The following is a 13,855-nucleotide window of genomic DNA, read 5'->3' on the forward strand; positions in this document are numbered from 1 at the left end:
CTTCTCAAGTGATATGAGGTCTATCAGTACGTTGTTGAACATGGTTGTTATGCGGTTGGAGGTTTAAAAACTTAAAATTTAGCATGTCTTAATGGCAACATTAATTCTGTTTTTCGATCATGTTCACTCAAAGATGAGATCAGATTTTTTTCTGAGGCTCAAAAGTCTTTGCTGATTGTTGTTTTTGAAATCGTAGAACCTGCTACGGTCACAGAGGAAATCAAATCCATCAGTGTAACTCAGGGGGATCTGGCCATTATGGCTGCCAGGTTCTCAGGCACAAAGCCGCTGAAGGTGCGGTGGTTGAAGGCCGGCCAGGAGCTGACCTCTGGCCAGAAATACAAAGTTCAAAGCACAGACTCCAGCTCTGTGCTTAAAATCAGTAAAACCAATACAAGTGATAGCGGTGACTACATGTTTGAGGTTTCAAACGATGTTGGCCGCAGTTCTTGTGAGGCAACCCTCACTATTTTGGGTCAGTTGCCAGCATTCTTACCAGAATTCTAAACACTTGATTCATCTTCCTATGCACATTATTACTAACCTCTTTTTTTCTCCCCACATCAGATCAAATTATTCCACCAAATTTCACAAGAAAGCTGAAGCAAACAGAAGGTATCAAAGGGTCGTTTGCTCATCTAGAGTGTGTGGTGTCAGGCTCTGTACCCCTAAGTGTGCAGTGGTACAAAGATGAGAACCAGATCGAGACCGATGAAAAACACAAGTGCAAATTCTTTGAGAATGTTGCGCTTCTTGAAATCTCTGATCTTGACAGCAAAGATGGTGGCAGTTACACCTGCATTGCTAAGAACAAGGCGGGAAGTGCACAGTGCTCCGGGGTCTTGTTCGTCAAAGGTTTGACTGTTTGCTTTGATCTTTAACATATTAGGAATTATTGGAGATTCTTACACAATCATTGAATCTCTCCTACTCCAGAGCCACCATGCATTATTGAACAGCCAGAATCTATGAATGTTCTTCCTGGATCAAAGGTTAATTTTACAGTTCTGGTCTCGGGCACAATGCCATTGACCATCAAATGGTTTAAAAACCAGAAAGAAATCTTATCCAGCTCCGACTGCTTGGTGATTAAAGACAGCATGTCCACTTCCCTGGAACTCTTCTTTGTCAAAACCTCAGACTCGGGCGAATATGTCTGTGAAGTACAGAACGATGTCGGTGCCGCCTCCTGCCAGACCACCCTCTTTGTCAAAGGTTCCTCACAAGAAATATTTCTTGTTCCATCCATCTGTAGGCACATTCTTATCTGCACCACAGTGGAATATTTGCAGATTCAAGCATGTTTAACACCATAGTGAAATAACTAGCAATACAGCTAAAATAATTTACTTCCTCAAACACAAATTCATATTCAAGTCACAATTGTATCTTTAAACTGCAAGTTACTCCTCAGAAATGTTCTTAATGCTGACAACTCACCTGTCGTTGAAAGACAAACTGTATTTTCTTCCAACATTTCACGTAGAAGTTGAGTGTCCCATAAGGCTGCCAACACAACATATGATATTGTGATATTCGTGCAGCATTTGGATGGAAATGCACACCTTCAGCTAACGTACTGTTAGTCTTATTAGTCTTGACAACTTTCTGACCGACACATTGTTGTATTTCCCTTCTCAGAGCCACCAAAATTCACACTGACCCCGCCTCGCTTGTCCGTGATCCGTTCAGGTCAAAGTAAAATGTTTGAGTGCCAAGTGAGCGGCACACCTGAGATAGATATCTACTGGTTCAAGGAGGGCTCAGAGATCGTCCATAGCAGTTGCTACAAAATGGCCTTTGTTAACTCTGTGGCCACCCTGGAGCTGTGTAGGGCTGACATCAAAGATGGTGGCATGTACTTCTGTGAAGCTCGAAATGAAGCTGGTAGCGAGAGCTGCAGCATGGAGCTTAAGGTCAAAGGTAATTTACTGATCTACCAGCCTTTGGTTTAAATAATCATATTAGGGTTTGTCTCAACAACTCGCTTAATTGTAACAATGTTCATAGAGGACTCTGCTCTTTTTTAATGTAGAGCCACCATTGTTTGTGCGAGAACTGATGCCGGCTGACGTTGTGAAGGGCTGCAGTGCCTGGCTGGACTGTCAGCTGGCTGGAACACCTCCCTTTGAGATTACATGGATTAAAGATGGCAAGGAGCTCAAAACTAGTGCTAAACATGGCCTCTCTATGGTCAACGACACTGTGGGCCTTGAGGTCAGCAGATGTGACGCTGGTGATATCGGTGAATACCAGTGCACTGTTTCCAATGAGGTGGGAAGCTGTAGTTCTAAGACCATGATAGGCCTCAAAGGTTGGTTCTTTCACATTTGAAATACCTTTAGGTTCTAATCAAATAGTAAAATAATTTAAAGAATATTTGATTTGTCTTCTCAAACAGAACCGCCAACATTTATAAAGCGAATGGAAAATTCTACCTGTGTTCTCGGTAAGAAGATGTTCTTTGAGTGTGTTATCAACGGTTCTCCCAACCTCTCAGTGCAATGGCAAAAAGACGGGAACTGGATTTTGGAAGATCCGAAAATGGAGAGGACATTTGACAATAATGTAGCCATTCTCAGAATCTCCGCGTGTGAAGCGGATCACAGCGGGTCATACACTTGCCAGGTGATGAATGAGGCTGGGCAGGATAAGTGTGTTGCCACCCTGGTAGTCCAAGGTATGTTAGCCTAATCTCTGTGCTTAGATCTTGGTCTGGTAAGGCAGCCAATATAACCATGGTAATTTATTGCCATGCAGAACCTCCTCAAATCTCAGAGAAACCTAAGGTGGTAAAGGTGACGGTTGGAGATCCTGTCAGCCTGGACTGTAAAGTAACCGGCTCGGCTGACCTTAAAGTAAAATGGACGAAAGATGGCAAGGAGCTTCAGTCAATCAGGCAGCACAAGCTGAGCTTTGAGAATAACATCAGCAGCCTAAAGATTCAGTCAGCTCAGAAAGAGGATGCAGGGGATTACATCTTTGAGGTCTCCAATCACATCAGCAGCTGCAGCTGCACCGTCAAAGTGGCCGTGTTAGGTCTGTGTGTATATATCTGTGTTTAGAAAACATCCCACTGTTTGGGTCAGTCAAATGAGGATAATCCCTTTCTGTTTGTTCCCGTGGTTACAGAACAACTCATCCCACCAAGTTTCATTAATCCCCTGAGAGACATGCAAGAGATTTTGGGTTCCTTTGTTCAGATTGGTTGCAAAATATCTGGTTCCATTCCAATCTCAGTGGAATGGCAGAAAGACGGAACCACGATCTCAAGTGGCGAGAAACACAAACTTATTCAGCAGGACAATTCTGTCTATGTGGAAATTGAAAATTTAGAGATTTCAGATGCAGGGTCCTACACTTGCAAACTGAACAACGCAGCAGGAAGTTGTAAATGCAGTGGATTCCTGAAGGTCAAAGGTTAGACTGTGTTTTGTCAGTGTCACTGGTCACTGGATCTGTAAACACTACCTTAACCTCATACGTCTTTCCATCTCGTCTTTAGAACCTCCTAGCTTTGTGAACCCACCTGAGTCTCAGGCGGCCATACCTAACACAACAGTGCGCTTCAAAGGAACATTCAAAGGAACGCCGCCCTTTAGTGTGAAATGGTTCAAGGACGAAACTGAGCTAATGACTGGACCCACTTGTCTCATGGGAATAGAAGGGCTATCCTGCCTTTTAGAGCTCTACTCGGTGGGCGTCAACCAGACTGGCATCTACTCCTGCCAAGTGACCAATGACGCTGGTTCTGTACGCTGTAGTGCAGATTTGATGGTCAAAGGTTGGACACTCCTCTTGTCAGTCTGGTCTTGTGTAGCATAATCACCGTTAATACTCAGGCCGAACAATTTTTTAAATTGGTTTATTGAATTAGTTAACTTTTTATCAGCCTGTAAATGTGAATGTTTCTACTTTTGCAAAAACTTCGTTTCCGACTACTACCAACTATCCTTAGCTAACTTGTTTTGTGCTGTGACCTGCTTGCTTTAGCATCTCATCAATAAGCTAATGTGAATGTTTTGGCTTTCCAGAACCACCGGAGTTTGTGCTGAAACTACCTGCCGATAAGTGTGTGAAGCAGGGTGAGCCAGTCTGCCTGGAGTGTAAAGTCACTGGTACCGAACCTCTCAAAGTGATGTGGTACAAACAGGACACCAAACTCACTGAAGGCAGAAACTGCAGCATGTCATTTATTGACTCTGTGGCGGTCCTTGAGCTATTCGCCGCCAGTGTTGAAGATGATGGAGTTTACACATGTGAAGCTCACAACGATGCTGGCAGTGTAAGCTGCAGCACCACTGTCTCTGTGAAAGGTCGGTTAACTGCTGACTTCCTCTTCACTATCAGTGACTGACACGGAGCTTAAAGCTGTCATCCATAAAACAATACAAATTGTCTCAGCAAAGTATCAGTCTTTGCTTTTGGACTTCAGCTCCATTCTGAACACACCAACAAACACAATGTTTAGTCCATGTCAACAGCAGGTTCCCCAGATGATTATTCACAACTTCCAGTCATTGAATGAAGTGAAAGACCGAAATCATTGTCCCAATTTGAACTTGATCCTTTGGTGTTTTTCACTACAAATTATTCAGAAAAAAAATTGCTGGACAAGAAAAGCAAAATCTTTTGGATTTCAGCTCTAAGACATTTGCAGTTTTATATTATTTTCTGTGCCTCTTTAACGGTTTACTCGTATCTCTGTAGACCCGCCATCATTTATTAAAGTACCAGAAACGGTGGATGGGTTGAAAGGGAAGGACGTCAGTCTGTACTGCGAGATGACCGGTACAGCTCCCTTCCAGATCACATGGTTCAAAGACAAGAATCTTCTGATGGAGAGCAGGAAGTATAAAATGTTGAGCGAAGAGAGCTCCACTACGCTACACATCATAGAGATTGAGCAGGCAGACGTTGGCCAATATGAGTGCAAAGTGTCAAACAGTGTAGGAAGTGACATCTGTTACACAGCAGTTAATCTCAAAGGTCAGTGGGCCTGAGTCACGTAAGGATCCAAATTAGATGTCCGCATATGTCACCTTGCTGACCTTCGTTCCTCTCTCCAGAGCTGCCTTCCTTTGTGAAGAAACTGTCAAACATGACAGTGATTCTGGGACAGGAGGTGACCTTTTTGGCCACAGTTCAAGGCTCTGAACCAATGACTGTGTCCTGGGTTCTGGACAAGGATCACATTCTCAGAGACGGTGAAAACAGGAAAATCACTTTTGAGAACAACCAGGTCGCTCTTAAAGTGTTCGCGGCCGATGCGGCGGCAGCAGGCAGATACACCTGCCAGCTCAGAAACGATGCTGGGAGTGTGGAGTGTTTCGCTAACTTGACTGTTCTAGGTTGGTAACCATATAATTCTCTCTTTCTCCCTCAGTTTCCCCTCCACCCCAAAGGAAACGTTCTAAACACCTTTCTGCTACTTGTGTGTCACTTCCAGAACCGGCCAGAATCGTCGATAAGCCTGATGCTCTAAATGTGACTGCGGGCGATATTGCCGCTCTCGAGGTCAAAGTGTGCGGGACTCCAGAGCTCACACCTAAGTGGTTCAAGAACGGTGTGGAGCTGGCCTCTGGGAAGAAGTACAATATCTCATTTTCCCGGATGATATCCAGCCTAAACGTGCTGTCGGCTGAGAAAATGGACTCAGGAGAGTACACGTTTGAGGTCAAGAATGAAGTCGGGAAGGATCTGAGCAAAATAAAACTCACGGTCTTAGGTTGGTGTCCTACTACATCTCACTTTGTCTTGATGATATAATGTGAGGCAACTATTCAGCTCTTTCCTTTGAGTCCCCACTTTGCAGAACCAAACCGTTTACTTTCCAACATCAAATATTTTATTTTAGAGTCCTGATGAAAGGAAAAGCTCATTGCATATTTCCCCCCTCAACAGATAAAACCATGCCACCATCCTTTACCAGGAAGCTGAAGGACTGTAACACCGTGGTCACCCACGCTGGTGAGATGGAGTGTAAAGTGTCTGGATCGCCACCTTTCACCATTTCCTGGTTCCACGGAGATGAGGAGCTACAAAGCGGGCCCAATTACGACATATCGTTCAAGGACAACAGCTGCATTCTTAGGGTGCCCACGCTCAAACTGTCTGACTCTGGAATATATAAATGTAAGGCCGCCAACGTGGCAGGATCCAGTGAGACAACAGCTTTCCTCGAGGTCAAAGGTCAGCAGTAGCTTTGTCACAATTGTCCTTATTTCACTTTTCTGAAGGCTTTGTTAGAGACCAAGAATCAGGTTCATATTTTGTAATCAGTCAGTTATCAAAAAAACTTCCTAAAATTGTCAAAGTCTTGAACAGAACACACGCTAAAACACTATAAATTACTATAAATTACAATACACCCAATACCTCTTGCCTAAATAAACTAGAAACGTAATACCTATGAAGGTTCTCATTCATCTAGGTCGTTGTCATCTCAGGGCGTTCAATCATTCGCATCTGGACAATGTGTCTATGAGCACAAACTGATGAAGCCTACTCGGGTGAGCCGCGAAACGTCTTCCAAGACAAACCAAGCAGTCCAGTTGCGAACGATTGAACGCCCTGAGATGATAGAAACTAAATGACCGTGACGGCACAGGGTTTAAGATGGCACAGAATGATGAAGCAGTCACTTACAGTAGGTGGTCCCTATTAACACACGTTGAAAGTGTAGACATCTCAAAATACAGTCTTTAAATCGGGTAAATGGGTAAAGTAAAACGAGAATTGCCATCAATAAAATGTGTCATGATTTCATCCAAAATTTGTTGCATATTTGGATGCACTTTTGGTGCAGAACTGAAAGAGAGGCCTACAAAATAAAATCCAACCAAGACTTTAAACAAAGTAAAAATACGTAACTTTTTTTTGGTAGGATTTAGCAGTGCAACTCTGAGTGACAGGTGACAACAAGCAGCCAGAAGAGATAAAACAATGTTCATCAGTACTGTTCAATTATTGTAACGTCTGTCGAGACGCTTTAAGGAGGACAGAAGGTCCATCAATCACTTTATTGAGCAAAACTGTTTGTCGGCCGTAACTACACCAAAAACATTAGCAAAAAACCCATATAGCTAGCAAAACTGGCCAAAACCAACTCTCTGTCATCTGACATACCAACAGCAGCCTCTCTCTCTCTCTCAATTGGGCCAACAGATGCATTCAGTAGACTCAGCCACTGATGTGTTTACGGCCACACAGAAAGTAGGACAACTATAACACCACACATAAACTGTAAATGTCTGGTCGTTGCACTATAATGCGACTCACATGCAACCAATCAATGTCCTTAACAGCGTGTAATGCGTGCGTGTCGCTGCTAGATAGCTTATAGCTAAAAGTGCAGAAAAGTTAAGCGAAGTAAATGCCTATAACTCCTATTATGGTAAAACAAAGTAGTAATTTCCACCCACGGTTCCCACACTGATGTGTGCTCATTTTAATGGCATCACAGAAAAGCTAATAACTATAATAATATATATTATATTACAGATTTTAAGTTGGAATGTACACTTTATCCCATGCTTCTGTAACGGGGGCCAGCCAGAGTGGCTGCGCCAGGTGTACGTTGGAGAGTGCTAGCTGTTAGGCCTGGTGGCAGGCACACTTACCTATCAATCGGGCGACATGGGTTCGCGCCACACTCAAGAGGGGTGGCAAATAGGGAAGATCAAGATACCACACGGAGCCGCTATACTTGGGCTAAAGCACACATCTCATTGTGCAACATGTGATTGCTTGAGGGGAACTGATTGTGATCTCTGAAAAGGGTATCAATTATTGGTACAAAATAGACATATATAATACTAGCACACAGCTCATGAAAAACAAGATCTGTTTGTTATTTTCATTGTAAGTGGGCCAAATCACCTATATTAGAAAATAATGTAATGGAAATGACTGCTGTCATTTGATTATAATAATAAGACATTTTACTTGTCATGATGTCAGATTTGGGACAAGTCTGCTGCTGGTGTGGCCACATGTGCGTTTGCTCAGACACATGCAAAATTAGATTTAACATTGATCAGCAGCCAATAAAGGATGACACCACATTCCTATTGGTGGTCCAAATCAAAGCATTACAGGCCATTTGGTTGCAAAAGGAGAGAGGTGAGGGTAAGTCACCACTGGCACCATTTAAACTACTGACATGGAGAGGCACGTCATGGCTTTGAAAGGCTTCCAGACTTCACTCTTCCTCTTGGCTGCCCTCCATGTTAATGTTAATTCTTGATGTTGTATCCATGTAGACACAATTAAGTTTGTTGTGAACATAGTTAGTAAATGATAACTTCTAGAGGCCTTGCCTGACAGTCAGTCACAGATTTAATGGAAAAAAAAGAACAACCAGAGCAAGGTAAAGAGTTTTTATGGTGGAATAAGGTAGGCAGGGATATACAAATACATTTTTCTACTGGCCACATTTCCAGAAAGTTAAGGACTCGGGGGCCGAACTTCTCGTTTCATTATTATTCTTATTTTGAGAAACAGCTTCCACCTCTGCAGTTGTTTTTAATCTATTTATGTTTTACATTTACAAGTTACAAGTTTCTGAAGAAAATAGCACTGTTATACTAACTATACTTAGACTTAGACTTCCTTTTTATTGTCATTCAAATGTGAACTTTACAGCACAGATAAGAACGAAATTTCGTTACATAAGCTCATGGTAGTGCAGGATAAAAAAGCAATAAGGTGCATATATAAATAAATATATATATATATATAAATAATATATATATATATAAATAAATATATATATATATAAATAATATATATATATATTTATATATATATATATATATATATATATATATATATATATAAAATAAATAAATATATATAAATATATATAAATAAATAAATAGAAATAAATAAATATAAAAGTCAACTCTAGGGGACGTTGGCCTTGAGGAGATTAAAAGGTCCAATGCAAGGATCTGACAATGTTTTTACACCAGTCCTAGTTCCTCTGAGCAACAGTATTTACAAATTAATGTAAAAATATTTTTCTCCAAAGCTTTAAACTGAACTTGGGGGCCAGTATAGTGTTATTCCCAAGCCGGATTTGGCCCCCGAGCCGCCTGTTGAATAGCCCTGCCCCAAGGTTGTGGTTTTTAGTGCTATAAAGGTAGCTAAAACTTGGGCCACCACTGAAAAGATGTCCTCGACCACGTTCACTGTTAAAAGCAACGGGTTTGACGATCTCAGTGCTCTCAATGCAGTACAAAGACATTAATCTGAAATAAATGTGCACTGTACACAGAGCCACCATCTTTTGTGGTGGCGCCCCAGTCGACTGAGGCCTTGCCAGGATCTGTCGTGACCTTCTCGGCCATCGTCAAGGGCAGCGCCCCTCTCAGGCTAAAGTGGTTCAGAGGAACCAAGGAGCTGGAGGCTCGAAAAGACTGTCATTTCTCCCTGAAGGACAACCAAATCACTTTGGAGCTCTTCCAAGTGGACAGAAGTCATGCGGGAGAGTACACCTGCCAGGTCATCAATGATGTGGGCAAGGAGAATTGCCCCGTCAACCTGATACTCAAAGGTCAGTTGAACATGCCCCATGTAATACACTTACTCTGGTGTGTACTTAGTGTTATCTGGAAAATTTAAGTTAAATGTAAACAAATCTGATGGCACCCCCCCAGAGCCAGCATCCTTTGTGAAAAGGCTGAAAGATGTGTCGGTCGAGAAAGGCCAACCATTGATGCTGGAGTGCTCCTACTCGGGGACGCCAAAGATCTCAGTAAGCTGGTTCAAAGACAAAGAGCAGATCTTTGCGTCGTACAAGTACAACATGACCACAACAGAGAGTGCCTGCATTCTGGAGTGTCTCAGCACCGAGGACAAGGAAGCCGCTGGAAAGTTCTCATGTAACGTGTCCAATGACGCCGGCCAGGATACCTGCGAGTCCACAGTGACCATTCTGGGTGAGTATACACTTCTTGTATGACTTCTTGCTAAGTACAGTGTAGTCCCACCCTGAGCATTTTGCAAGCTCAAGCATTGAATTGATAAACATCTTTACGACAACTTCAAGCAAGTTGAAAAAATGTCTCAGTTGTCCAAGACCCTGCCAAAACTAAATCGGTCATTTGACTGCAGTACCAGCTTTGTTTAGCAAGGTTCACTCTGTTTTCGCCCCCACAGAGTCGCCTTACTTTGTGGACACTTTGGAGCCCATGGAGGTGACGTCAGGAGACACCGTATGTCTCAAATGTCATGTGGCAGGGACTCCTGAGATCAAAGTGACCTGGTTCAAAGGCGACGGCAAAGTGCGCTCTAGCCCCAACTGCAAGTTAGAGTACACCAATGGTATTGCCTGCCTCAAACTCAGCAAAGCCACCATGGCCGACATTGGCGAGTACATCTGCAAGGCAGAAAACAAGATTGGCTCCGCTTCTTCCTCTTGCCGGCTCAACGTTCAAGGTGACTGTCGGCTCCAGAGGTTCAGCATTTAAAGGGGAACTGCAAATGTTTGGGAATTTTGCCTATCATTCTCAATTCTTATCTAAGACAAGCACACGTGTTTTTCAGTTTTTTATGCATGCTAACTGGTAAATAAATGCGACCAAAAATCAGCTTACAAAGGCGCCGATGAAGTTTGCTTATAAAGCACTTAAAAAACACATCCAAACACCTCCTTCGTTTTCTATACACACTGTAAGTATATATGTAATGTAGTAACAGACACATTCATAATGACATGTAGTATTTATGTATTTTGCTCATTTTAAGCATACGGTGGCACATACATTTCACAAACGCATAACGTTTGTTTTTCTCTTTTACTACATCACTGATTACTACTCACTGCAGAAATCACTTAGAGTACAATGTCTGCTCTCTGTTAAGACTGTTAAGAGGTTGATATATAAATGTTTAGATTAAATATGACTCATAATCCTCATGAAAAAAAACATATTTTCGGGTCTTTTGGCTGTCAAAGTGTACCAACTTTTCAGTTTGTGTCCTCATCATTTTACTATCCAGGTGAGGGGCATGATTTATGATCTAGAATAAACTTTCACAAGTTCTGAGGCAAGAAAGCAGCTAACCGGCTGATGTCAAGCATCAAAAGGACACTTCCTCTCTCTGATCAATCCGCCACTAAATATAGGTCCTAAATGTTATCGTTTATAATAACAATATCTCTAATACTTGGTTGATATTCAGGTCATAAAATGTAAATCGAGTATTGTTGGCGGTTTTTGGATGGTTATTTGTTGGGTTTTCTAGTCGGGAAAGATGCAATGACATCATGGCTCCCAATGGCTCCATTGTAAGCAAACTTAAAAAATGTTATGAGTTAAAGAGCATTTAAAAAGACATGTGTGTTCTTGTTTCTCATAAGATTTGTTAATTATAGGCAAAATTGCAAAAAAAGTGCAGTTACCCTATAAAACAAATAACTTTTATACGACAGACACTCATTAGCTTTTTTCCACCCCCAGAGGCCAAAACACCGCCATCTTTCCCCAAGAAAATCACCAGCCTGCAGCAGACCGAAGGTCAAGACGTGCGCTTTGAGTGCCGTGTGGCCGGCTCCTCGCCCATTGAGGTGTCATGGTTGAAGGACGGTGAACTTCTGAGCCAGGGCAAGGAGTTCTTCATGCTGTACGATGATAACACGGCTGTCCTGGAGATCAGTCACAGTGAGCTGAAACATTCTGGCGAGTACACCTGTATGGCAACCAACAGCGTTGGCTCTGCCTCCTGCAGAGCCAAGCTCACCTTGCAAGGTCAGTGAGCGTCTTTGAACATGGACAGGCCAAATCAGATCACCTTATCAGACAGACAAATCAACCAATGCAATCTTTTTGACTCGCCCTTCCACAGAACCCAGGTATCCTCCAGTCTTTGACCGGAAATTGTCGCCAACGCAGGCAGTGACAGTGGGTGACAGCATTGAGCTTGAATGTCACATGACGGGTTCCGCCCCCCTTAAAGTCACATGGTCCAAAGACCATAAAGATATTCGCAGTGGTGGGAATTATAAGATTCACTTCGAGGACAACACAGCTCACCTGAGCATAGTGAAGGCCGATAAAGGCGACTCAGGCAGATACTTTTGCCATGTTTCAAATGACATTGGCAAGGATTCGTGCTCCTCTGACGTTGAGGTTAAAGGTTGGTGACCGTATCTTTGTACCAAAACATTCCCACTATGTCCCCTAACAAGTGTTTTGCTTGTTTTAAGAGCGCAAAACCCCCCCGATGTTCACCAAAAAGCCCTCAGAGCAGATGGAGGAAATCGAAGGCAGGCTGGTCAAGATTGAGGCTCGGGTCTCTGGCTCACAGCCCGTGACAGTCTGCTGGTTGAAGGATGACGCAGAGATCTTCAGCTCAGACGAATACGACATCAGCTTTAAGAGTAACGTGGCTGTTCTGTGCATCAAAAGCAGCCAGATGATTGATAGCGGCAGGTACACGTGCCACGCCTCCAACGAGGCTGGGAAAGCAACCTGTGATATCACTCTGGGCATCTCAGGTGGGTTATGTGTGGCCCTTATCGTTGCTAATGTTTTATTATTATTAAGCATGTTCACCAGCGAAGCTAATATTTCATGCATTTAGTGAGTTCACCAGAGTAGTAGTTACATACGGTTATTAACGTGGTCACTTGCATGACTGACATTGTGTACTTTGCTCTTCAGAAGCCAAGAAGCCGCCGGTGTTTGACGTCACACTCAAAGCGACGACTGTGGACGAGGGCGAGAAGCTCACTCTTAAGTGTCACGTCTGCGGATCCCATCCTATGAAGATCCAGTGGTTAAAGGACAGGAAGGAGCTGTTGTCGGCCGGCAGCACCAAGATTAGCTTCTCTGACGGGACGGCCTGTTTAGAGATTGTTTCCGCCTCCCGTCACGATGTTGGCGACTACATCTGCAAGGCCACAAATGACGCTGGCAGCGAGCTCTCCAGAGCTAAAGTTACAATCAAGGGTAAAACTTGCACATTGTTTAGAAAAAGATGTGTTCTTTTTGTCTTAGCTTACGTTTTGTTATGTTTTGCTAAAAGATAAAGCTGCTCGGCCTCCTGCTGAGACTGCTGCAGATGCCGCACCGACCAAAAAGCTGGAGGAGCTGTTCTTCATTGAGGAGCCAAAGAGCGTGAATGTCACTGAGAGTGAGTCATCAACAAAGCCAGATCATCTTCTTAATATTTGTGTTTCATGAGATGATCACCGTGTGGTTGGTGTTTCTGCAGAGGGCGCAGCCACCTTTATCGCCAAAGTGGGCGGAGACCCCATCCCCAGCGTCAAGTGGATGAAAGGCAAGTGGAGGCAACTCACGCACGGCGGCCGCATTTCTATCGGGCAGAAAGGCCAAGAGGCCAAACTGGAAATCAGGGAGGTGACCAAGTCTGACTCAGGCCAGTACAGGTGTGTGGCCTCCAACAAACACGGTGAGATCGAGTGCAACTCCGACCTTCATGTGGACAAGAAGAAAACGGCGGCTCAGCTGGAAGGAGACCTGCGAGCCAAGTTGAAAAAGTCAGTTCCCACAAGAAGATTACACCAGCACTTACACTACCGTTCAAAAGTTTGGGGTCACGTTGAAATGTCCTTATTTTTGAAGGAAAAGCACTGTACTTTTCAATGAAGATAACTTTAAACTAGTCTTAACTTTAAAGAAATACACTCTATACATTGCTAATGTGGTAAATGACTATTCTAGCTGCAAATTTCTGGTTTTTGGTGCAATATCTACATAGGTGTATAGAGGCCCATTTCCAGCAACTATCATTCCAGTGTTCTAATGGTACAATGTGTTTGCTCTTCGGCTCAGAAGGCTAATTGATGATTAGAAAACCCTTGTGCAATCATGTTCACACATCT

At 43.2% G+C, this 13,855-nt stretch overlaps 1 protein-coding gene across 1 annotated transcript in view; it reads left to right on the forward strand.

Moving 5' to 3' along the window:
* The window catches only part of ttn.2 (titin, tandem duplicate 2), a 216,303-nt gene that overhangs the window by 61,662 nt on the left and 140,786 nt on the right, over positions 1–13,855 (forward strand). Inside the window, 23 exon segments of the mRNA XM_062061968.1 lie at positions 197–475; positions 568–855; positions 937–1,215; positions 1,642–1,923; positions 2,036–2,314; positions 2,402–2,680; positions 2,761–3,039; positions 3,133–3,428; positions 3,535–3,748; positions 4,035–4,316; positions 4,711–4,989; positions 5,070–5,351; positions 5,450–5,728; positions 5,905–6,192; positions 9,281–9,559; positions 9,663–9,944; positions 10,165–10,443; positions 11,469–11,756; positions 11,854–12,144; positions 12,215–12,505; positions 12,672–12,926; positions 13,036–13,143; positions 13,225–13,510. Of these exon segments, the coding sequence (XP_061917952.1) occupies positions 197–475; positions 568–855; positions 937–1,215; positions 1,642–1,923; positions 2,036–2,314; positions 2,402–2,680; positions 2,761–3,039; positions 3,133–3,428; positions 3,535–3,748; positions 4,035–4,316; positions 4,711–4,989; positions 5,070–5,351; positions 5,450–5,728; positions 5,905–6,192; positions 9,281–9,559; positions 9,663–9,944; positions 10,165–10,443; positions 11,469–11,756; positions 11,854–12,144; positions 12,215–12,505; positions 12,672–12,926; positions 13,036–13,143; positions 13,225–13,510 (6,244 nt within the window).

Source organism: Entelurus aequoreus, linkage group LG10 (assembly GCF_033978785.1).
Source record: "Entelurus aequoreus isolate RoL-2023_Sb linkage group LG10, RoL_Eaeq_v1.1, whole genome shotgun sequence".
Taxonomy (NCBI): Eukaryota; Metazoa; Chordata; class Actinopteri; order Syngnathiformes; family Syngnathidae; genus Entelurus; species Entelurus aequoreus.